Source organism: Drosophila kikkawai, chromosome 2L, assembly GCF_030179895.1.
Source record: "Drosophila kikkawai strain 14028-0561.14 chromosome 2L, DkikHiC1v2, whole genome shotgun sequence".
NCBI classification, from domain to species: Eukaryota; Metazoa; Arthropoda; class Insecta; order Diptera; family Drosophilidae; genus Drosophila; species Drosophila kikkawai.
In genome coordinates, this window is record NC_091728.1 from 14,666,316 (window position 1) to 14,690,371 (window position 24,056).

General features: G+C 39.8%; 3 protein-coding genes across 13 annotated transcripts in view; 1 reads left to right on the forward strand and 2 right to left on the reverse strand.

Annotated features, from left to right (window-relative positions):
• Positions 1-1,172: 1,172 nt before the first annotated feature.
• LOC108080195 (serine/threonine-protein kinase RIO3) lies at positions 1,173-4,081 on the reverse strand. 2 transcript variants are annotated; one of them, XM_070284790.1, is made up of 4 exons: positions 4,008-4,081; positions 3,384-3,630; positions 2,612-3,326; positions 1,173-2,550 (listed from the first exon to the last, which is right to left on the reverse strand). In XM_070284790.1, the coding sequence occupies exons 3-4, from the start codon at positions 3,323-3,325 to the stop codon at positions 1,426-1,428; spliced, it is 1,839 nt and encodes a 612-aa protein (XP_070140891.1). In that variant the 5' UTR covers position 3,326; positions 3,384-3,630; positions 4,008-4,081; the 3' UTR covers positions 1,173-1,425. The 2 variants fall into 2 exon arrangements, with proteins under 2 accessions (XP_070140891.1, XP_017030340.1); XM_017174851.3 differs by lacking the exon at positions 4,008-4,081 and having other exon boundaries at positions 3,384-3,660.
• Positions 3,797-10,954, forward strand: Cf2 (Chorion factor 2). Of its 4 annotated transcripts, none has more exons than XM_017174817.3 (4): positions 3,797-4,020; positions 4,416-5,704; positions 6,840-7,018; positions 8,422-10,954. In XM_017174817.3, exons 2-4 carry the CDS (start codon positions 4,518-4,520, stop codon positions 8,595-8,597), a joined length of 1,542 nt encoding a protein of 513 aa, XP_017030306.1. In that variant the 5' UTR covers positions 3,797-4,020; positions 4,416-4,517; the 3' UTR covers positions 8,598-10,954. The 4 variants fall into 4 exon arrangements, with proteins under 4 accessions (XP_017030306.1, XP_017030322.1, XP_017030314.1 ...); XM_017174833.3 differs by having other exon boundaries at positions 4,545-5,704; XM_017174825.3 differs by having other exon boundaries at positions 3,798-4,020; positions 6,840-6,934.
• Positions 10,955-11,626: 672 nt separating this feature from the next.
• Positions 11,627-24,056, reverse strand: part of smog (G-protein coupled receptor 158 smog) — a 47,938-nt gene continuing 35,508 nt past the window's right edge. For 4 of the 7 annotated variants that reach the window (XM_070284778.1, XM_070284776.1, XM_070284775.1 and 1 more), the window contains 13 exons: positions 22,796-23,976; positions 17,882-18,121; positions 17,739-17,797; positions 17,301-17,420; positions 17,141-17,221; positions 16,607-16,955; positions 16,468-16,536; positions 15,986-16,387; positions 15,734-15,928; positions 14,543-14,724; positions 14,331-14,442; positions 13,883-13,903; positions 11,627-13,586 (listed from right to left, as the gene is read on the reverse strand). In XM_070284778.1, coding sequence (XP_070140879.1) covers positions 13,389-13,586; positions 13,883-13,903; positions 14,331-14,442; positions 14,543-14,724; positions 15,734-15,928; positions 15,986-16,387; positions 16,468-16,536; positions 16,607-16,955; positions 17,141-17,221; positions 17,301-17,420; positions 17,739-17,797; positions 17,882-18,121; positions 22,796-23,827 — 3,060 coding nt within the window. In that variant the 5' untranslated portion in view covers positions 23,828-23,976 and the 3' untranslated portion in view covers positions 11,627-13,388. Of the gene's footprint in view, positions 13,587-13,882; positions 13,904-14,330; positions 14,443-14,542; positions 14,725-14,760; positions 14,918-15,733; positions 15,929-15,985; positions 16,388-16,467; positions 16,537-16,606; positions 16,956-17,140; positions 17,222-17,300; positions 17,421-17,738; positions 17,798-17,881; positions 18,122-22,795; positions 23,977-24,056 lie in introns of those variants that run through there. The other 3 variants (XM_070284771.1, XM_070284774.1, XM_070284779.1) reach the window with 3 other exon arrangements.

Genomic DNA, 24,056 nt, shown 5'->3' on the forward strand with positions numbered 1-24,056 from the left:
ATTTTAATGTCATTTTTTGTCGTGTACACAAAATATACAATCATGTATATGTATTCCCTCGTATCACAATTTCAAGAGACGCTAATAGAAGCGATGCCGCGCAGTCAAAGCTTTTTTATTTTGTTTTAGCTGAACTGTTGCCAACGTCAAGTTTGCTGCCGCTGCGCGTTCAATAAGAAATCAAAAATAAATAATATTTTCCACTTGCAAGCGCCGTAAATAAACAACAAAATAATAATAGACGGATGCTAAAGCTGCGTGTGCTGATGCCACAGAGAAAGTTCAATTTTGATTGACGGCTACACAACAAGAACAAACGGGAATCAGATCAATTGAAATTGGATTTGAGTTGCATTCAACAAAAGGGGGAAACGGAAATACACTGCTTGCTGGGTTTGATTCACTTTCGATAGCGATAACCACTTCGATTATCTTCAAATGCGGCCATTTTTAAAGCGATAATGCAATTTGGTCCTCATTTCCGCTTTAATATTAATAATATTTACTTTGATTAATTTAAAGCTTTAAGTACTTATTAATGGTTCTATTTTAAAGTATAAGCAAACCAGACATTCATAAATAGATTTTGTTATATGTCTGAGCTGTTAGAAAACGAGATTTTGTATATTAAACATTTATTGCATCACCTAAAATGTAGAATATACATTGTTTATACTTTATTTACCGATTGATAAGGAAGGGTACTCCGAAACAGACTTTGATTCGCAAGCCCCACTGAACCCATCAGTCTCCTCCCTTCACATACGCACTGGGAACTGCTCTCAACTGGATTTTGACGTCACAGTTGGACTACAATATATTTTGCAAAGTCCACTAGCACGCTTCCAGGCTTTTCAGACAGGCATATATGTAACCATTTCAATGCACTTGGGCATAGAAAATCCACTCGTAATCATCTGATCACCGATTCGAACGAATCCGACCGACAAATCTCCCAATTAATGGGGAAAACTGCGCACCAAATGAGTTCAATTGCAGGGTTAGCTGATGATTCGGCTGACGATGGGCGTGGCGCGTGTGTCCACTGAGGCCTGACATTTGCATTAATCTTAATTGATTAATAACAATTCAAGTTCAAAGCTATTAAGCGGAAATATCCGTGGCAACTAGAGTGCAGCAAATGTGCAGTTATGTGTAGAAACAAACATTGCTCGCGAAGTTTACAAAAATAATAACATTTCTTTAAATAAATATATAAAATAATAATATATCAAACCATTAATAAAACCATTTTAAATTTCTTTCGAGGCCTCTTTTATAGTCAAGGTGCTTGACTATAAGCATCATTATTATTATAATTATTTTTCTCCTTGGGAATTTCACAAATTCAACTAGAAACTCTGGCGCCCAATTTGTTAATATCATTTACAAATTAAATTATTAAACGCTTTCTTTTTAGAAAATTCAATGCTTGGCAGTTTTCTTGTCAGTTTCCTTGTCGTCATGGTCGTTCTCGTTGCCATCGCTGTCCTGATCCTGATCCTGATCCGCCTCGTTTTCGTTTTCCTTATTCTCCTGCTTCAACTTAAGGGCCTTGCTTGCCTCACGATCCTGCTGCGACTTCTCCCAGGCCAGCTCGAAGGGATACTCCAAGGGCTTGAGTTCGTCGGGACACTCCTCCTGATTGGGAGCCGTGGCCTGGTTGATGGAAGCCCCACGCGTATGGATCTGCTCCAGCTGGGCTGCATTGTGAACCTCTGCATTGAGTCCTGTAATAAACTCAAACAGCTGCTCCTTCGTGTAGATGTTGGGCAGACCGCGGCGCTCAAAGAAGTTGACAATGTTGCCGCAATCCCGCATGAGAAACTCCAGGGCACTTGGGTGCTTCGGCTCGACACTCTGGGCCACATCGATGAACCAGCACTTGCCCTCAAACCACAGGATGTTGTACTCGCTCATGTCCGCATGCACCAGCTTGGCCTCGTTGTACAGCTTGTGCATGGCGGCCACGATCTCCTCGTAGGCGCAACTCAGCTCTGCGGCACTCAGTCGGGCATCCTTCAACTTGGGCGCCGCATTGTGGTTGTCGCCAATAAAGCGCATGACCAGCACATGCTTTTTTAGGACCACCACATCTGGAACATTCAAACCGATGCCCTGCATCCGCATCAGATTGTGCATCTCCTTCTCCGCCCACATATTGATGATGACGCGATGGTTCTGCTTGCTAAAACGATCCTTGAAGCGATAGTCGTCCTTGATGTACCGATCCCGCTGCTTAAACTCGTTCAGCGTGGTCTTGAATATCTTGATGGCGCACTCTTTTGGCAGCAGATGCGCTGGCATCAGTACACCGCTCTGGTGACCATGCTCATTGCTGCCCGTGTAGTTGGCATCCGAGTTGGCATGCAGAATAACCGCCTCCTTGCCCGTGGAGATGATGCCATTGATCTGCTCGAGTATTTGATTGTTAATCAGCTTGTACAACAGGAGGCGGGTGCTGGCATCCAAGCCCATCTCGGCAGTGGCCACTTTCTCGTGTTTATCAGAGCGTCCACGCCTGGAGTAGGCCCGCAGTTGGTTAAAAACCTATTAAACCATCAAAATCCGATTAAAATCTTCATCTCTTTTGAGATTACTTATCTCTTACCTTGTTGGACAGCTTCATATCGAATCCGGCTCCATCGCCGGTGGGAAACTCTGGCGGAAAGGACATTACCCGCTGGGCATTGCGCACTGCACATAGCTGCGGATCGTGCTTGGTAATCATCTCGCCCTCCTTGTTCACCTTGAAACCACAGCGTGGAATCGCATCCAGCTGCCGTTCGTTCTCCTCAAACCTATCCCAGTCGTGCTTTAGCTGCTCTAGCTCATCCTCCTCGTAGGCATCCTCGGCGGTGTCGTGCAGGAACTCGGCATCGCCGTCGCGCAGGAACTTGTTTAGCGTCACCGTGACCTTGGACTGCTTGTTCTGCTTACGTTCAATGCGACGCAGTTCCTCGTTGTACTCGTGATCGAACTGGGACTGCAGCATCTGGGCTATGACAGCATCGCTGTCCTCCTCCAGAGCCGGAATATCCTCGGGCAGCGGTATGTCGCTGTCGTTGAGCAGGGCCGAGTAATCCTCCCACTCCTCGGCATCGCTGGGTTTTTGCACGGAACATCCCGCCACATCGGAGTAGCTAGAGGAGGGGTTCGGGCTAGCAGCTCCTTGCCAAATGGAGGATATGACAGGCTGCTCCGACGGCTTCTTTTGCTTTTGCAGCTCCTTGTCGTGCAGCTGGTGGGCATACTGCTCTGACATTATGTCCGCCAGGTTCAATGCCTGCACTGGCTCACTGGCCTTAACCCATGGTGACGACATTCTAAGCGTGAGAAAAGGCAATTAACAGAGTGTTTTATAGGAAGCTCCACCCACAAACCTTTTGGCACTTGGCTGGACAATTTCGAGACCCGTTTCGGTGGTAATTGTGTGGAAGTCTGTGTGCCAAGCACAAACAAACCTCTTGTCAGATCCTCACCAGCTGCGTTTAGCAGCGGATTTGAAGTGTCCGGTCTCGGTGAGAATTCTATTTTATAGCGCAATCGAGGCGCGGCAGTTTAGTCAAGCAGTTACAACTCTGTTGCAATGGTTTAGCCCTTGTATTTCACCAAAAACAATGCGTTTTCCTGCGATTGTGAAATTATCAGATGGTTAAATAGAGATGGACCAAAATCCAATTGGAAAAGCTGCCGGAGTTGCCACATCAAGATCTTTGTCCCGTGTAAAATATCGATAGCACATACACAGGCTGATACTATCGGCAACGGCATATCGATAGGCTGATAGGCCCAGTAATCGACACTTTTTGTTGTAGTTGTACATTTTTCGCCAAAAATAATAATAAAAGTGAAAAATTTTTTTGTTAATACAATTCTCTTTTTTGTTGTACAAAGAAAAATGTTATTAAACTGATTCTCGTCGCGTTCTCCCCCTCCGTAAAAAATAACGGGATAAACGGCCGCCAGCAACGACACAACAACAACAAAGTGCAATAAATACGTGCCTAGAGTGCGCTGGTAAGAAAGATGGAAACAAAAAGCGAGAGAGACGAAAAGCAATCAAAATAGAATTCCGAATTTAGAATATGACAGACTGAAGAAAATGTTCAATTTTCGAACGCATTGCCGCTGGTGCTTCCTCTTTCCACTGTGCTTGCTGCCTGCCTGCTTTTAGCTGCTTCCTCTTCCTTCGCAGGCGAATGTGTATGATGATGTGCGCGGGGGACATTGGGGGTCAAATGCAGAGCCGAAAGATCGGGGGAGATTTCTGATTGGGATTCTTCTTCTGTTTTCTGTTTTCTGCTTTCCGTTTTGGTTGGATTTTCGTGCTAATTTGCGATTGCAACGCTCACCCACACCCACACACACTCACGCTTTTCGGCCGCCTGTAATTATTGTTTCTTCTTTCGTAGCGCCTTCGCTTTAACCGCCAACAAACGCTGCTCCTCCGCCGCTGCACTAACAAAAAAAAAGAACATACAAGAGCATAACTTAACCCACACGGAGCGAGGATAATGATAAAGTCCACCACGAATCCACAGGAACAGCGCCTGCCACGCCCCGAGGATCAGCAGCAGCAGCAGCCACAGCCTCCTCATCCGCCACAGCCCCCTTCTGCGCCCGCCACGCCCACGCACCAGGTGGCCGCCGTCATAGCCAACATGGACACACTGAAGACCGCCTTTCTGCCCAATCTCAGCATGGATCCCAACGTCCACGTCGCCCCACACTACTGTCCCATGTGCCACCAGCAGTTCGAGCGGGCGCAGCACGCCGCGGAGCACATGCAGCTCTGCCATGGGATCACGCTTAATGCACAGGGTGCCATCACCACGCTGGAGGCCGCCCAGCAGCAGCTGCAGCAGCAACAACAACAGCAGCAGCAGCAACAACTCAAGCCCAGCCATGCCTGCTTCAACTGTGATGAAAAGTTCGGTAGCGCGGTGGAACTGGACGAGCACCATCGGCTCGCGCATCAGACCACCGCCTTTTTGGCGCGGTGCCTCATGTGCAGCATCTATGGCGTCCACTCGGCCACCCAGCAGCCCAACGAGTTCAAGTGTTCGCAATGCGGCTCCGTTTGCACCACAGCCATGCTGGCCGCCGGACAGCAGAGCTTCATGGATCAGCAGCAGGAGGCGGCAGTGACGCCCGATGATCAGCTGCCGGCGATGGCACCGCGTGATATGAGACTGACGCCCGAGGAGCAGCACCACCAGCAGCAACTGCAGGCGGAGCAGCACCACCACCAACAGCAGCAACAACAGCAGCAGCAGCAGCAGGAACTGCTGGAGCAGCAGCAGCAGGCGCAACATCAGCAGGTGCAGCATCATCAGGACCAGGATCTCGCTGGCGGCGATCAGGTGGCGTTGAAGGTGCCACCGCTAACCGTCAAGTTGAACAAGAATGGAGCCAATGGCAGCGGCGGGGCCATTGTGGCCCATCCGCAGGTGATCATCAAGGAGGAGCCTCTTAGTCTAAGTGATAGTGGCGATGTGGGTAACGCTGTGCCCGTCTATGCCATACAAGCGAATCCCGGCGTCACGGCCCCAGGAGCCACATCCACGGTGCTCGTCGGCACGCAAACAGTGCCCGCAGATCTGGCGCATAAGATACGGCACAAATGCCCGGACTGTCCGAAGACCTTCAAAACTCCCGGCACACTGGCCATGCACCGCAAGATCCACACAGGCGAAGCAGAGTAAATCCATTTTATATGCATCCTACTGACCATTAGTATTCCTGCAATGTTTCCTGTTTTTGAGTAACTGAGATTAGATTGGGAAGTTAAGGGAATTGTTTATAGGAAATTTTGGAAGGTATTTTTGTTTTAGAATTTAAAATATTTATTATGGTAGCAAGTAAACCCATTATAAAATATTTTAAATTGAATTTGGTATAAGCTTTTCAACGTTTCCTTTTTTATTTGGGTTTAAGAAGAGTTCTAAGAGTCACTTAAACCAAAAGGAAGTCATTTAAACGATTAGATCTTTGAAGATTTTAATTTATATTCAATAAATTATTATTTTAAGTATTTATTTATTTTATTATAGTCACTTAAACCAAAAGAAAGTCATTTAAACGATTAGATCTTTGAAAGATAATTAACTTTATTAATGAACCTACTAAAATATTGCCTAAAAAGAACCATAAAAAAGCAGGAAGTCATTTAGGTGATTAGATATTGAAGAACTGATATTCTTTAGTTAACTTTCTAGAAGCTACAATATACAAGAGAAAGTGTTAATAACTTATAAATAATAATATTTAAAAGTGCAACCATACTAAATCCCTTTAAACATCATTTTAATAGACCTTAAACAACTCAAAAACAGTTACTAAAATCATTGCAGGAATACCCATAGTCATTCATATTTTTTGGTCTTCTCCAAGCTGGCAGCTCAAAGGGAACTCAATTTATTCTTATAATACATTCGATTCCCTTTGGGTCAGCAGCAGCTAAGAGAGATCGTGGCCAAGCTAACCCTTATAATCTTACCAGTCTTTGTATATAGTATATATTATTATTTTTGTTTTTTCCTACGGTGCCCAGCTGAGCGCATGGGCGCGCCCTCGAAGCTTTTGGGACGTTTAGCCCATGCGTTCGTGTGTCGTTTGTCGTTTGTTTTGCTATTTATTTTTATATATCGAGTGTTACTAATAATATAATTCGAATTTCTTTCTTTTCTCCCGCGCCACCTCTCTCTTTCTCTCTCTCTCTTTCTCTCTACTCTCTTCTCTATCTCTCTTCGCGTTATTTTGTGATTATGAATATATATGAATGAATGAATCTGTATAATTCTTAACTCTCGACTCCGAATCTCCGCAATCTCCAGCGCCACGCCCAAAGAACGCCCCTACACGTGCTCCTACTGCGGCAAGTCCTTCACTCAATCGAATACACTAAAACAGCACACTCGCATACATACAGGTGAGAAACCCTTTAGATGTGGCTATTGTGGCAGGGCGTTCACTGTTAAGGATTACCTGAACAAACATTTAACGACTCACACGGGTGAGAAGCAATATTTTTCAAATCAATTCAGTCAGTCAATCAGCTCTCAACTCAATCAATCAATCGACTCGTCAATCAACCAATCAATCGAACCAAACTACATCACCTCAGTGTGATTAGTAACAAAAAAAAAAACAAAAAAAAAAGCAATACTCCAAAAAAAGAGAAACCTCTGTATGCAAGTCCATTTCCATTTGCCATACACCTCAACCTCGCTCTCAATCGATCAGTATCAGTAAAAGTATCAGTCTCTCACCTGGCACAGGAATATAGTAGAAAAAAGGCTAACCTTTAAAAGGATGTCACTTGCTCATAAGATTATATATATTTAAAAGTTTTAAAAAATATGTAAAAATTTGTTAAAATGCCATGCTTATTTATTTTATCCATACATCAAAACTGGACATTATTCTAAGATACACACATAAAAGATGTTTTTAAAAATAAGCTGATTCAGATGAGACAATCTTCTACCTCCTCTGTAAGCAATGCTGACCAAGCTTAATTTTCAAAAGTAATTGAACCCAGTTTGCAGCTAGAACTCTTTGAGAATCAAAGTCCAGCTTGAACCTTTTGGGAATTATAGTCAAAAACTCTTTTAGAACTCCAAAAACTTTATTTTATCATGAATAAGAAATGGAAATTGAAATGTGTCTTATAAATATTTTATTTCAACTAATAAAAGTTTTTTAGTTAGTTAATAGTTAGTAATAATAGTCAGCCAGCCAGTCAATAATTTAAACCATTATAAACTTTCGACTACTTTCGGTCCATAGTTATCAGCTTAGCGATTACGCTGCCTTTATTAAGTAATTCAAGATTAGAATCAAGAGATGATGCCTCCAATTAAGACCCGCAACAGGTTTCAGCAGCAGCAGGTGACATTCAGAGCGAGCCTTTTATTTTTGCCATATTCTTCGATTTCTTAATAACGAACGAATCGAATGAGTCACTGTTTACATTGCCCTCACGATGAAAATAATTCTAATTTGGCACTCTGTCAAGCCGTGAGGGTATCAATATATGATAATCCAAATCCGTATCGCCCGCCGCCTCATCTCATTACGTAATAATATGTCTCGAATGCATTTTAACACCACGAACCACCAACTATATATATATATACACACACATTTACTATATAATCAATATATACATAGTTTGATTACGTGCAAAAACCTCTTTTGATATGCATTTACACATATCTACAGTGCCTACACCCATCAATCAACCAATCAATCAGTCAATCAAATTCAGTTTTTTGGTACTTGCACGCACCAATCAATCTCAAACTCAAACTCAAAACTCAAAATCAAAAGTGGCGACTTGCATAGCGACAAGTGCTAACCGAGTGTTCCAACCTTTTTTTTCTCTCCCTTTTTTTGCGATGGCTGTTTTTGCAGGTGAGAAGCCCTTCCATTGCGGCTACTGCGAGAAGTCCTTTAGCGTGAAGGACTATCTCACCAAGCACATACGGACGCATACCGGCGAAAAGCCATATACCTGTCCGTACTGTGACAAGCGCTTCACGCAGCGCAGCGCCCTAACGGTGCACACGACCAAGCTGCATCCGCTCTAGGGCAGGCCGGGCGGTGGCCGCCAGTTAAACGTTGCTGCCTCGGCCGATGATCCACCTCCTCGAGATGCTAAAGCCGACGCGGATCCCAAGAAGCCACCGGCCTAGAGGAAGCAGCAACCACCCAAGAAACAAAAAATGAAAGACCTATTTCAAAGACGAGACACAGAGACACACACTCACCACTCACTCACTGGAAGGCGAGGAAGGAGTGGAGCGGATGCAACCAACGACTGGCAAATCTCTTCACAGTGCTGCTAGATACTAAATTAGATTTTCATTAAAAAGATTCGGTTAACACAAGAAGCAAAAAACAAAGTTGTACTAAACACTAGCGTACAGTTCGTAGTATGTTTAAGTTATTGCAATCGATTTTTGATTTTTATTATTATTATTATCATTATTATTATTATTTTTGGTTATGTAGATGTTTTGCAATTTTACACACACACACCTATTGTATATCGTATATCGTATATCGTATATTTGTTATTCTATGAGATTTTATATGGTGACTCCTTGGCGCACACTCACTAAAGCGCACACTACCCGACACGACACAGAAACACAGACACACTACACGACAAAAACACAAGACCTACACAACGTCTATTATTTATAAAGAGATAGAAAATATTTTTTACTCATTATACTTTGTGGCAATATTATTTTTACTACTTCCTGAACTTGTTTTCAAAATGTTACAAAAAGAGAAACAGCAAAACAATGAAAGGTAAACAAAAAAACAAAAAACTCATCATGTCTACGCGCAAAACTTAAATTATTTTTTAAATTATACATTTATATTATTCGAACTCAAAACAACACACAAAATTATTATTTATTCTCTATACACTTTTCAAAATTTCTCAAAACTCGTAGAGAGGAAATGGCGAAAGGAAACACACACGAAATTTAGTCATTTCTTTAACTAAAAACAAAAACATATATTTTTGCACACGAGCAGGATCTCGTTTGTTTTGGCTTTAACAAATTTATTTACTTTTAATTTTAATAACCAAATGATTTAATCATTTTTTAGCTTGTTTTTATTGACAAAGAGGAAGTGAAATGTTAACCATTGTTTATTTTTTAAATTATTTAAGTTGTGAAAGCGCTGCTTTTGTACGTAACAGTGAGATTGTATAAAAACAAAACAAACAAAAAACTAAACCAATCAATTAACTAAGAAATTAATTTTACAAAATTTGCATTTTTTTAACGCAATAAAAATAAAAAAAAAACAAAGTATTTAAGGCAAACAATTTAAAATTAAAATGAGAATTAAATCTACGCTAAAACGCAACACAGCTTTATGCGCCAAACTAGAACTTTAAAAACAAATTTAACATAACGATCCATCGATACTTCTCGAGTTGTTTTTTGTAATATATTATAAATACGGATCCAACATTTTTACTACTACCGATCGATCGATCACTTGCAAGACGATGATGAAGAGTTGTACGTACTAAAAACCAACTAAAACTTAAACTAAAAACTGTAGCAAAACCAAAACCATGTACATTTTTATAACATAGTGTTATATAATTATAAAGTATACAAATCTATATATATATATATATATAAATATAAACCTGTATCTAATATTAATGCATAATACACTCAAAAACAAATTGTCTACCTAACGGCACATAGCACAGCAACAAAAAACGATGCGCAGCGCATGTAAAACCAAAATAAATTCTAAGTACTAAAATATTGTAATTCATTAAGTTTTAAATAAATTAAAACCGAGATGAGTTGACGATCAAAACAAGCTGGCAGAGAAATCAACAAGAGAACGAAAGCTTAACTAACAGCCGCAGCACTAATTAACTCGAACTCGAAAAAGCCCCAGCCACAGCGAACGCCATGTGATCAGTGATCAAAAGAAAATTAAAGCACTATTTGTACACTACTTTTTCAGTCATAAAACCCCTTAAACCCCCCGATTTTAAAGCCTCGTGTCAATGATCTCTGATCGAAAAGCGTGGCGTTGGCAGGCGGCATCACGAAACTAATCACGATACGTACTAAATACTGACTAACTATTAGATCTTAGCCGCGAATCAACCAAAAAAAACGAAGCCAGACAGCCACAACAGACACCTACACACACAGAACACACACGATCATAAGCAAGTGAGTAATTAGCAATTAAATGTAATTAAAGTGAAATTTATTATAATTATTACTATATATATAAATATATATTACGACTATGTATGTAAATGTACTTGCAATCTTAATTTACGTGACAAAAAATAGCAAATATTCGAGCAATATTTCAATTAAAAAAAAACGTATAAAATGAAACAATACATAAACAAAATAAAGTCCAACAACCAATGTAGAAAGATTATGTACGAAAAGAAAAGGAAGAAGGTCTTTTGAGCTTGCGGGGTTCCCTAATTCTTGGAGCATATATAGTTTAAATTTTACGTATTAGCTTTGTAAATATTGAAAAATAATTGAAAATCTAGGTTTTCTAATTTCTTGTCTGTTTAGTAACTTATTTATAATTTTTTGTTTTGTATTTTAATTTTATATTTAAAAAAAAGAAAAGACAATTTATTTAGTGGCATCATTTTATAGTCGTCTTTATCCTATAGATTTTGAACTTTAAATTAGTTAAGAAGATAAAATGTGATATTTTATATCAGTCATTTATTTAGTATTAAAAGATAAAATAGAAGTTTTTCGGGAAAGATCCTATTTAGACTAATTTTAAATTAGTTCAAGATCGTACTAATAGAAACAGCAAGAACATTTTTGTAGACATTAAAAACTTCAATACTTTTTGAACACAAAATCAGACAGGAGATAGAGAATTTAGGGTTTGTTTTAATTTATATTTTTGTTAATATCAAAAACCACTAAAAGGATATCCCAAGTTTCGCCAATACCATTTATATGAAATATGTTATCTCAAGATTTATTGTCTATTTTAAAATCAATCTGCTATATTTTTCTAAAATTATTACTTACGTAGGTTCAAATCAAATCCCCAACCCAAAAGTCGAAACACCTTTTCCATTTGATCATTTTAGTTTATTTTAGTTGCTTTTGTTTTCTCATTTTTAATTACAATGAACGAATATTATGAACACTATCACACTTTCAAAATGTTTTCTGTTTCTTTTTTCCAATCATCTTTTGTAGTTTTGCGAGACACTTATTTAGTTTGCCTCTCGTTTCATTTGGTTTTGGTTTTTCCTTTTTATTGTAATGCTGATTACACTCATATATATATATGTATATATCTTTATATATAATATAAGTTAGTTATATGTTTATGTATATGCCATAAATATTTTTTTTTTTACACGCACACTTTTGATCAAACGCAACCAAAAGTTGGTTTTTATAATTTTTTGTTTGTTTATGTTTAAATTTTACTTGTTTTTATTTTGGTTTTAAATGCTCAATTTGTTGCATGCATGTTGTATGTTTACCTAATTTAACCATTTGCCATGTTTTACTCGCTATATATTTTGTTATAGTGTATATAGATATACCTTTTATAACCCTTATAAATGCCCATATCTGTACTATATGTTTTCTATGGACTTGTGTGTGTGTCTTTTCCCCCACAACGACGACCGTCTCCAAAAAACTTCTTTATTGCGTACATTTGAAATGTCCTTTTCGCTTCACTTTGTGTGTGTTTTCAATACTCTAAAACACGAACTTCTTTTGGGAGAATAACGAGGAATCTAAGATGTTGAGAAATCTCGGGGGAAATCAACTAATAATACTTGACACGAAATTTCGTTACCAAAAAAAGGAAGGTATTATGGGTTATCCTATAGCCTCTACTTGGTATATCTTGGTGTTACTTTCACTGATTTTCGAGGAATTGTAACAATTTGTTGTCCTATTTTTCGTGTATTTACAAAAAACTTTTCGGATGGGTTTAGGAATTACAAGTATACAATTTATGATACAAATATAATATTTTGATAGTTAAGTTATAGTAAGACGTAAAACGTACGATAGTTATGTGGGAATTTCTCATTACTAGTTTTTAGTGTTTGTTTTACTTTTTTTTAATGCCTATAAGCTCAAATTTACAACTGATTATTCACTGATTTTTCGCTGTGTATCCGCTCTTTCATTTTGTAGAGTTTTAGTGTGGTTTTCAGGTTGATTTAAAAAAACAGGAGGCAAACAAGAATTGTTGTTGAGTGTTATAAGTAGTAACTATTGAGGAGGAACTTAGAGGTTAAACAAAATTCGAATAGGTTTCTGTTAATAATAGTTTCTTAATCTTTTGACTTTTGTTTTTAACAGTTTCATCGTTTACCTACACAGGTGGGCTCTTTATATACTTTGCTCTCTTTCGTTCAACTTTGATTTTTTTGATCAGTGAAAAACTGAAGATTTTTTGAGAGAGAAATCAACAAAAGTAAAATCCTCTAAAAATTTATCAAAATTGTACAAAAAACTCTTTTTGCCTGGCTTTCTTTACTACTTTTACTTTTCGTTTTCTCTTTTAAAAATAAAGTAATGTTTGTTATTGTGTGTGTTTTTTGTGTTTGCTTTTCTTTCTGCCTTTCTGAGTTTGCGTTTTTGTTTTTCTTTCATTGCGAAATTAAAGTAATTCTTTTATTGTTTGTGTTGTTTGTCGCTATTTTATATTATAATAACTAACCCTCGCTCACACATATACATATATTATCTACATAGACCAACATGCATCGTACTTAATACTTATGTACAAATAACCCTCTCTGATCCGATATTACTTAAGCTTTAACGAACGAGCTTCCTGCGCGAGCATCCATATCCTTACTTTGAGTGCGAGACAACGGAGTGGGAGACCATCGAGTGGGAGAGCATTGAGTGGGACACTCCAGAGATTTCTGCATAGGTGTCCGTGGGTCCTTCGGCGCTGCACACCGAGTCCTCGGGCGTGCGCGATGGCTCCGCCTCGGTGATCTCGATGTCCTGGTGGTGCTTGTTGCTGCGATGTTTGGCACTTAGAGCCTAAGAATGTTGAAGTTATAGATTAGTCTGAGTTTAATAATTAAGTTATGTCTAGTTTTTAGCAGTGTGCATTCTGTTTTATTATTTTTTTTTAGACATGAAATGGTGCTATCTAGGGGACAACGGACACATGCACACGCACAAACACTCAATTTTGGGGTTTTTTTGAATGTTTTTTCTTTGGGTTTGATAGACAGACGTGCTTTGGAAATAATTCTGGGAGTTTACAGACAGTCACAACACACATGGAGTTTTAGGGGTTTAGGTTTTTAAGCTATATGGCCGACAGTTCTTACCTTATCCTTGCTGCCCTTTTTCTACATTGAACATTTTGGTGGTTTTTGTATTTGTTTGGTTTTTGTTTTTTGGTTGGTTGTGGTGGTGGGATTCGAATTTTTGTACATAGTCATGACAAGAACAATGATATTTATAGATGTATATATATATATTAATATTAGTGGCATACAAAAATACTGAGCGTTAACAATTCAGGAGAGCGACAGAAAGTCCAGAATCGGAGATAGTGAGAGAGAATTGGGGAGAGAAATATAGATCTAGGGAGCTTGGGATAGGTTTTGATTTTGCTTTGAAGAAAGAGAGTTTTACAGCAACCTGAGCCAGGGAGAGAGAGATGATGTCCTACTGCCCGGGGTCTTGATTCTCCCCTCGTGGATCATGTCATGTACAGTGAGCACTATGAGCATTTGGTGGGACTACGAACGGGTCAGGTAATGGACCACTCACCTGCAAGGAGAAGCGACGATGACCCGCCTTGCGTCCGCCACGTCGCTTGCTGATGTGCGGATTGTCCTGTCGCAGGGTCTTGTTCTTCAGAATCTCCAGTTGCGTGTACAGTCTGGAGAAGGATCATAGAAAATATAATTTAAGACGATTTTTATTTATGGTTAAATCAAAATAAATAAAGATTTTAGCACTTTTAAAACGATATATCTCACCTTTTGAGTTCGGCACGTATGTCCTCGGGACTCATTTCGGATATGGTCAGCTCCCCAATGTCCGGATCGCCCAGACAGAGGCCGGCATAGCCGCCGCCCAGCCGCTGGCCGGCGTCGTGCGAGGTACCCTTGAAAGCATCCACAGGTAAACGTATTGATAGATCATACGCTAGCGAACGAACCTGCAAGCTATGAAGATGCAACAAACACCGCAAACCACACTCAAGGAAGTCGAAACTCAAAATGGAGAAAGGAAACGGAAATGGAAACATATATAGAAGAACTTAGGGTAAGAGAGAAAAAGGAAGAGAGAGCTGTGCTTATGTGGGTGTTATGTGTGAGCGCCTAGGGGCGGTGACTGTGTCTGCTGTGGTGCTGGAAATCAGAGAGAAAACAAATCAAAAAGGTAACTCAAAATATAAAAAAGTTGGACGGACTTTAGCAGCTAGTTAGAAGGACTACTTAGACAGAGAATTCAGTTTTTTTGGGGGAATTATGTTGGATATATATTCGAGAGAGAGAGACACAGAGACAGACAGAGCGAGGAAACTAGTTTTGTTGATTTTGTTCTTAAAAAGGAAACCGATTTTTGTCATTAATTTAACATTTTTAATTAAATTGTTATTTTCCATGCAAAATTCAATGCTAAGACATGCAAATAAAAACAGCGTGCTTATTAATTTAAAGTGCAAAAAAGTATAAAGTACAAATTAAACACGAGACACACTTGCAGCAACTTCATAGCTTGACTAAAGTTTCAATTCAATGTTAGCTTAAGACTAAATTTATGTTAATTTAAAACTTAAACTAAGGGTAACCATAACCAAATGAACTTAAAGAACTGTTGTTGTTGGCGGAAAAAGCAACAAAGCTTTCCCCTTCGCTAGTTAATAGTTAGTTTATATTAACAAAAATCGTTTCCTCAATTAATACCAAATGCGGTTGTTATCCAGGACGAAGACGAATGGCAATGATTTACAGCATATATATTGTATATAATCAGTATATAATGGTATATATAATCCTTCTTTTTTTTGACGACACAAGTGAACAGGGAGCGACTAAGATACCGCAACTTTCTAACCTTTATCCTAACCAAACCAAAGCTCAAAAATAATTTAAAAAAATAAGAAAATTAAAAGAAAACAATAATAAAAGTAAATGAAATCAAAAGAAACGCTTTCAGGTTACCTGCTTGTGCTGATACCACAACTTTGGCACAAATATCAGACCCAAGGCGAAGCTGTTCGTCAGCTGCGAGCGCACAAACAGAGCCAGCAAAATAGCGCTGGGACTCATTTCCGGCAGGTAGACAAAGCGCAGGAAGTAGAAGCTCGAAGAGACCAGGAACTCCAGCGTCAAAGCGGTCACCAGGAATTGCCTTTCCTGTTTAAGGATATAGAGAAAATAAAACATACTCTGTAACCGTCCAGCAAAACTCACCCTGAACTGAGTATTGGCATTCCGACTGGCTATGGACAGATGGAGTCCAAAGCATAGGATGAGCATCTCGCTGGTCTGCGTGACCAGCTCCCACTTGAGCGGATGGCAGGTATTGGTGTCCGCCTCCCGCAGACTCTCCAGCTGGGCGCTTTCCAGCAGATCCAACGAGGAGGCCGTAAAGGCGGCCATATAGCAGATGACGGCAAACACCATCGTTCCCAGATACTTGAGCAGGTCCACATCGCGCAGAACCCAGCGATGAGCTTTCCTGGTGCGAAAGTCCACCAAATGGCGATATAGCTTCAGGATAATGGCGCCATAGCAGGTGATGAAGCCCAGTTCGCGCAGCCAAGGCTCCAGGAGGCAACGTTCCGTGGAGGCGGGAAAGAAATGGACGGCAACCTGACAGGAAAAAGGATAATAAATAAATTAAATATATAATAAATAGAATATAGGTTTCCTTCAGGATGACTATCACTCACGGATGCATAAAGTAAAACAATGCCCAGCAGTATCGTCTCCAGCACAGTCCACATGCCCGAGGCAATGGCCTGAAAAATGTATTTAAATATTTTGGTATTTATTTATTTCATTAAAAATTATGATTTAAATTAACTTTACCTTGCACTTTCTTTGCCTGAACACAATCACGCTCAAGACCACACAGCATAGGATGCAGGCCCCTAGGACAATGGCCACCAGTAGACGTAGGCAGGCGTCCATATTGAGAACTTCCTCCTCCTGATAAGTCAAGCAGACTCCGTTGTTATCGCAATTCGAGCATCCCCCAGGACAGGGAATGCAAGAGTAGTTGTCAAAGCCCTCGGACAGCTCTACCATATCGCCACGGAATCCCTGAAGGGTGGCGTTGGGCAAATAGTAGGATTCCCGGCACAGACACGTATACACGTCCCGTGTGGCAGCGGGTTTGTTTTCGGTGAGCAGGCAAAAAGTTGTATTTCGATCGCAACTGAGGAAAGTTAGAATCAAAATATTATTTTAGAAAGATAACATTATATTTATTATAATAATTTATTTATCTTCTTCTTTATTTATATTTCCTTTCTATAAAATTTAAACGTTGCCATTTAGTTCAGAGTTTTAAGTAATAGTTATCACCTCCTTATTAGCTTAAGTTTTTTGTTAACAACTTACCCATGACGACGACCAAAAACTTCCTCCAGGCCATCGTTGCACACATCCTCATCGGCAGCTATAAAAGCAGCCGCCACAATTCTGCAAAAGGATTACCATAAATAACGAATAAATAAATATATTTATATATATGTATGTGTAGTTTATGTGCTTCACTCACTTGATTCTATGCTCGCTGAAGGATATGCGAAACGGCCATAACCAGCGACGCGTCAACAGGTTGCAGTCCCGAAAGGGAGCTCCCCACTCCTGTGTGCCATCCGTGCTGTTCCAGGCCGCACTGTAATGGGAGGGAAAACCATTAGCATTATGGGCAAGCTGCCAAGTTTAAGTAAAACTATAAAAAAAAGGATGGAAGCTAATTAAATTAAGCAATTAATAAACTTTGGGTAAAGCAAAAGAGTTCTTAAATAGTAGGGTTTAAATACCAGGGTTTAAAATAATGTTTAAACTTTGGTTTATAACTAAATCTATCTCAGAAGTTAAATTATAAGTTATAAACAAATTTTTAAAAGGTTTTTATAAAGAAAATAATTAAAAATGTTATGTTAGACCAACAATTACCACCAATACAAGGTAGAAAGCTCTTAAAACTCACCCCAACTCCCGCCAATAGGAGCCCAAATACGCCTTATTATGCACCTGATCCGGTGGTATCTGCAAAAAGGTTAATGAAAAATTTACCAGGAATTAAAATATCCTATTTTATTATATTATATGATTAGCAAATGTGATTCTTACCGTAACGTTATCCCTGAATTTAACGACCACCGTGTGAATGCTGGGAGCGGCAATGGCAAAAGCCAGAAGATTGTCGTCTTCGTTGAGGGCATAGCTGGCAATGCCATTTGCTCGGCGACTCACCTCCGCACGTGTTGGCTCATCGATGGTAATCGGGGTATTGGCATTTGGGAATTTACTCGATAAAAATTCAATAAACTGCCGGGCGGCATCCTCGGCGATGTCGGTGAAGTCGTAAAACTGCAAGAAAAAAATTGAAACAAAATCATTAAAAAACAGGTCATATTTAATTTAAGGGGAAAAAGAGCATTAATAAAAAAATAAATATTATAAAATATGATGAGCGATGCTATGAAATATTTATTGCAGGAGATTTATAAGCTAAAAAAATATAAGGAAAATCATAGAAAAACAGGCATGAAATTAAAATGAATTTATGATAAACCGAATCTTAAAAAAAATCGACATAAAAAAGAATATAACAATTAATATTAAAGGCAATTTGAGCAATATAAAATTCAGAAAATATTAAAATAAAATATTGTTTTATATAGAATACTTATTATAAAACCCTCTACTAAACACTATAAATAATTCCCCACTCAAAATCCAATTAATTTCCAATTAATTACCCCAAAATACCAACTAACAAAGATGTATAAATAAATAATTTAAATTAGTGACAACGCCTCAATGAGGATTTGTGTGAAATACAGTGTAAATTCGGCAGAAATTACGTATACGCAACGACTGGCTTGTGATTTAAGTGACCACTGAGCACAATGTGGATGGACATTTCTCCGCCCGTCTAACATTAATTATTCACCTGGCACACAGGACACGTTTCCGACCGACACCTTTTTTTTGTTTTTTGTTTTTGCGACAAAAGAAAAGTTTTGTTCCGACTGGGAAATAATAGGATTTAATGTCCCCCATCGCCGGCTACTGGGGAATGTTTTTAATCCGAGTTTGCTCAGCTCTCCGCCGTAGACCACCGACCTAATGTTTGTACATAATTTACACGTTACAAGAAGCTCTCGAGATCGAGAGCTGGTGAGCTTGGGGGCGGCAGCGGCAGCAGCAGCAGCAGCTTAGATGACATCATTATGGCTTTGGGAAACAAAAGTAACCACAGCATAAGGCAAACAAAAGAGGGTAGTCCTCTGTCTCTGGATGGTGGTGAGTCATGTAGTTCATCTGGCAGCAGGCACCTTTTGGCTTTTAAAACAAATATTTCCCATTAGCAGAGGGCTACCAATGATGAGCGACCACATTGCGTATACGCCACCGAGGCCCCAAATAAATTGCCAACAAGCGGCAACGGCGATACACAAATGTTTGCGGCTCTTTCAGAGGCTCTCCTTCTCCCTTTGTAGGTTTTTGCATATTTATATGTAAATCTCCGCGCACAAATGAACATATCGAGGTGAAAGCAATCAGTGTAAGGTACAGATGAAACAGAACGACCAGGTTACCTACCTTCCTATACGACCTACTCCCAGATAGAGCTATGATGGAGTGCGCTGAACACTCGTATATATGCGGTGTGGCCATAATCATAAACCTGCGATATACCCTTTCTTATTGGTGAGGCTGGAGCGAGGGTCTTGGTTAAATATTGGACAATATTATGGGTGAATTTTTGGCATTTTTAGTGCCTGGCCTTTTCTTAAGTCAATTGAAAGTGTTTGTATCGTAAAGTAAGCTCTATGTTTTCATTTTCTTGGGAGTTTATTTGTACGAAAGGTAACCATGTTTTTAATTGAAGAGCAGAAAATTGGTTTAAGAAAAATAATTATTAGAAGATTTTTCAATGATTTAAAATAGATTAAAACTTTTTTAATGTTTTTTCTTTATTTTTAAAACCAGTCACAAAATGTCTCTACTAACCCATATACCCATATACAAAAGCGAGCCATTGTTAGGGTGAAAATGTATGTGGAAAACACTTGTAAATAGCGGCGGCAGCCACAAAACACACACCAAGTGTGTGTGCAATAAAACATGCATACTTGTGCAAACACACACTGTGAGTGTGTGTGTATGTCTAGGCTCTTGGCATAGTTGTTGCTACAGTGGGAGGCAAAGGCAGAGGCGGAGGCGGAGGCTGGGAAATGAAATCAGTAAAGCGCGTTTTACTGGCTTTTTAATGTCCATATTCCCGGCCCGCAATCCCATCTGCATTTCCCGTTTGGCATGTACAAAATTCCTACTTATGACCATAAAAATATTTACATGGCGTAACTGTAACTGTTGCCGTTACTTTAACTGGGTGTATGTGTTGTGTATGTGTGGGCCTGCTCTTCCTCATTGTCATTTGCATGTTTTTCCTTTTATTTTCTATGCTTTGTGCTTAATGAATAAAATATGTCAGACACTGTTTTCCTTTTGCCAGAGCTTTTCTTTTTGTTTTGCATTTTCCTTTTGGCTCAACTGCTGTTGACACTCACACACACACACACTTGCCAGACGACGGGGCTTTCACAGACAGGCCTCACTGTACGCCTGCATTCATTACATTATTCAGAGCGACAAGGCGAATGACATAAGCTGATTGCTACGGAAGTTTGCAGTGAGTGTGCGTGTGTGTGTGTGTTATCGGAATAACATAAATGATTCTGTTGAGTGGTAATGTTTTTTAAATTTATGGCTCCATAAATAATAAATATGGAAAGGGTCAGCTTATTGGTCACTGAAATTAGTGTGTAAAACACACATGTGAATGCAAATGTAGTAATTAATGGGGTTTAAATGGGATAGTGGGGCAATTTGCATTGATTCCTAATTGTTTAGTCCTTTTTTGTGTCAATTAATCAAATACGGGTATTAATTGAATGTAATTTGCTTATATTTAAAGTTGATTAATTATTTTAGTTCATTAAATTAAATGCTGTAGTTAAGTAAAACAAATCTAAACGAATTTCATTAAGCTACTTTTTCGAGAGATTTAAAATCTATAGCAATGTAACAATAGATGCCCCTCATAGTAGCTAACGTTTCTGGCTTAAAGCCGCAATATGCGTGTCCAACATCGCACACAATAAGAATATACAAAACAATTATTAATAACTTTGCAGCTTCAACATTGTTAGGAAAACAGCACACGCAGACACGCAAAAAAAAAAAAAACCAACAAAAAGGAGGAGCAAGGCCAACTCCAGCTGGAAGCGTAACAAAAGTCGCCGCAAGACAGCAAGGAGAACAAGAGGAACAACAGTGACAACAGCAGCAGGAGCAACAGGAGCGCCAAGGACAAGGCCCGACAGGCATTCGACAAGGAGCCAGGGAACAAGAGATACCAGGACATACAAAAGCCAAGATGATGGCTTATCCCGTGGCATCATCTGTCACATTTACTTATTATTATTTTGACCACACTCGAGATTCAAATCGATGGAGGGATGCTTCACGGCGATTTACCAGCTTCAGCTCCATCTCCTGATCCTTTTGTTGGCCCTTTAATTACGCCACGCTGTCGGGATTGCGTCAGAGGGGAGTTCGCTGGGTAATCGATTCGAGCACGTCATGTATCGGACTCTGTTTACACCGCCGCCTCGTTGAATATTTATACGAAGCGTTTCGCGTAGTTGGCTAAAAATAGCAGGCAACACAAACTGACAGCCAGACGACGGGAGAAAGTCCTGCTGCTGAGCCTCAGGGGCTTCAAGGTCTTTGGGCTGCGATTGTCATGTAAATTCAATTAAAATATTATGAAGAACGAAACGAAAAAGAAAATAAAATATATATAATTAAATTAATTCAATCAGAGGAGAGTGTAGGCTCTGCCTGCTCTGCTCACTTCATTAGCATCTCTTAATTAACTTGTACGAGTGGCAGCTTCATAAAGTAAGGAACCTAGGCAGGAGGCGGCACACATCTACACATGAAAAGCTGTCAGGACAGGCCGCAACTCTTTCCAAAAATCTCGTGGTTTTCCTGTGTTTCTCACTCCTTGTGAAAAACTTCCATCCCGAAATTCTTGCTTGCGTCAGCCATGTCGTATGCGTAATATTTTTTTTTTTTTACGACAATCATCAAGGTGGCCTGGCAGGCAGGGGATTTCAATTTTGCGCAAAGATTTGTGTCAGCATGAAGCCGACGAAGAGTAGAGAGGAGAGGGGAAGCACCTTATGTGAACAATATGTGGGCTGCTATCTCAGCAATTTTATTGATTATTGCCCCGACTTGGCAATTTTGTAAATTGTCGTTAATTGTCTCTCTGGGCCTTGGATCGATTCGATGTGCAAGCTGCACTCGTTCTCACAACTGTCCATCACAAGTTATGAAGGCAATCGAAGGTGAACTCAGACTACTTGGTATCCTTTTGATTGTTTGCAAACTTGAGTCACTAAATTGTACGGTTTACTTATTTCAGTGGCAGAGTTGCCTATGCATTTTGCTTGGCTGTAAGTACTTCTCGGGACTCAAAGTTTTCAACCTTCCTTGAAGCAGGGAATTATAGAGAAACATTCTGGTGCTGCTCTAAAGTTTAACGAATTGTCTAAACTTTACCAAGTATAAGTATAAACGGGAGTAAACTATTGAAATTCTTGGCTAAATGTTGAGAAATATATATATTACTTATGGAATATTTGCAATAAGGAGATAAATTTGTGTTTTTGGAGTCTTATCAAAGCAAAAGAAAGAGAAAAAAGTATTTATGACTCAGCTATTTGACTCAAGGAGGAATTTTAAAGTGCGGAAAATGGCATAAATAATGAAAGGACTTTAAACTATAGGTACTTTACATAAAAATGGAAGGGAAACCTGCTTTTGACCTAATTAATGCATTGATGACACCTCAAATGCTTGCTACTTAACATCAAAATATAAAAAACCCTCTATATAAATAAAAGAAATATATATAATAATTAATAAGATATATTAAACTTTCATATAATTTCTCTCACTTACCGGCTCATCTGGCTGCGTTTCCAGGACTCTAGGCTCGCATTTCTCCTCCGGTTTCCTGCTGTTGCTACTACTGTTTCCTCCCTCACTGGGACTGGACTTCGAGGATGTGGCAGCTGCTCCTGCTGATGCACCCGCTGCTGTGGCGGCGACTGTGGCTGGCGTTGTTGGTGTGGCGCTGCGCTTACGCAACCGCTCCGCTCGACTCAGTGCGGACACCACACTGACGGTGGGCGTTAGCTCGTCAAAATCCAGCCCGGATGCATCACGCAAATGGTACTCTCGCTCCTGGGAGTTCCCATAGGTGGAGGAGGCCAGCATGCCGCCACTCGGCGGCGGCGGCAGGTGGGCTCGCTTGTAATAGGCCAAAAGAGCATCGCGCCTGCTCTCGCGGGCAAATGGTGAGGGATTTGGATTGGAGGCTGCATTGGCGGTGGCAAGGCCGACTATCAAAAGCACCAGCAGCGAGTAGAGCGTGTTTAATTGTGTGCAGCAATTATTGTTGCCAAAGGAGGTGTTGCTGCTAGTGTTGCTAGCGTGGCTAGTGCTGCTTTGGCAACTCTTGTAGCTGCTTTTGCTGCTGCAGGTGTAAATAGTGTTGCTGCTGCTTTTGTTGCTGTTGTTTTTGCTATTGCTTTCCCTGATGTTGCTCTTAAGGTTGCTACGATCGCTGTTGCTGGTGGTGTTGCTCTTGTCACTAAAGTTGCTTCTGCTGCTTTTAAAGTTGCTGCTGCTGTTAATGTTATTAATTATGTTATTAATATTGTGGCTATTAATGTTGCTGCTGCTTCTGCTCAAATCTGATAATGTTGCTTGTAATGTTGCTCGTTGGTTTTCTAGTTGCTTTCTCAGGTGGTCTAGATCTCTGTGGCTGCTGCTTGTGCTGCTCTCGCTGTCGCTGTTGCTTGTGTAAGTGCTCTCTACCTGAGTACTGGTTTGATTTTGGTGGCATTTCTTTTGATAATTGCTAGTTTGCTGCTGCATTGAACTCTGGTCTGTTTCCTTTTTTGACTTTGCTGCTATGCACTGTTCCATATCACTGATGTTGCTCTCGTTTTGGTTTTTGTTGCTTTTTGTTTTGTTATTATTGTTTTTACTGGCGAGTTGGAAAAAGTTGCTCGGCGTCGTGGGTGTGGCAGCTTCGACAGGTGTAAAACGAAATTGTGGCACAGTGGCGCGCTCATCTGCGAAAATTAGAAAAGTTTTGTTTGTTATGTTGCTGCGGTTTAGCTGGTGAATATATCAAAAGTTAGAAAAAAAAGAG

Bases quoted from the DNA above. Each gene is read 5' to 3' on its own strand.
- LOC108080195 (XM_070284790.1), bottom strand. From the start codon at position 3,325: ATGTCGTCACCATGGGTTAAGGCCAGTGAGCCAGTGCAGGCATTGAAC. The intron at 2,551-2,611 runs GTAAGAGATAAG...ATGGTTTAATAG, and splicing joins ATATGAAGCTGTCCAACAAG to GTTTTTAACCAACTGCGGGC.
- Cf2 (XM_017174817.3), top strand. From the start codon at position 4,518: ATGATAAAGTCCACCACGAATCCACAGGAACAGCGCCTGCCACGCCCC. The intron at 5,705-6,839 runs GTAAATCCATTT...CGCAATCTCCAG, and splicing joins ATCCACACAGGCGAAGCAGA to CGCCACGCCCAAAGAACGCC. The intron at 7,019-8,421 runs GTGAGAAGCAAT...CTGTTTTTGCAG, and splicing joins ACATTTAACGACTCACACGG to GTGAGAAGCCCTTCCATTGC.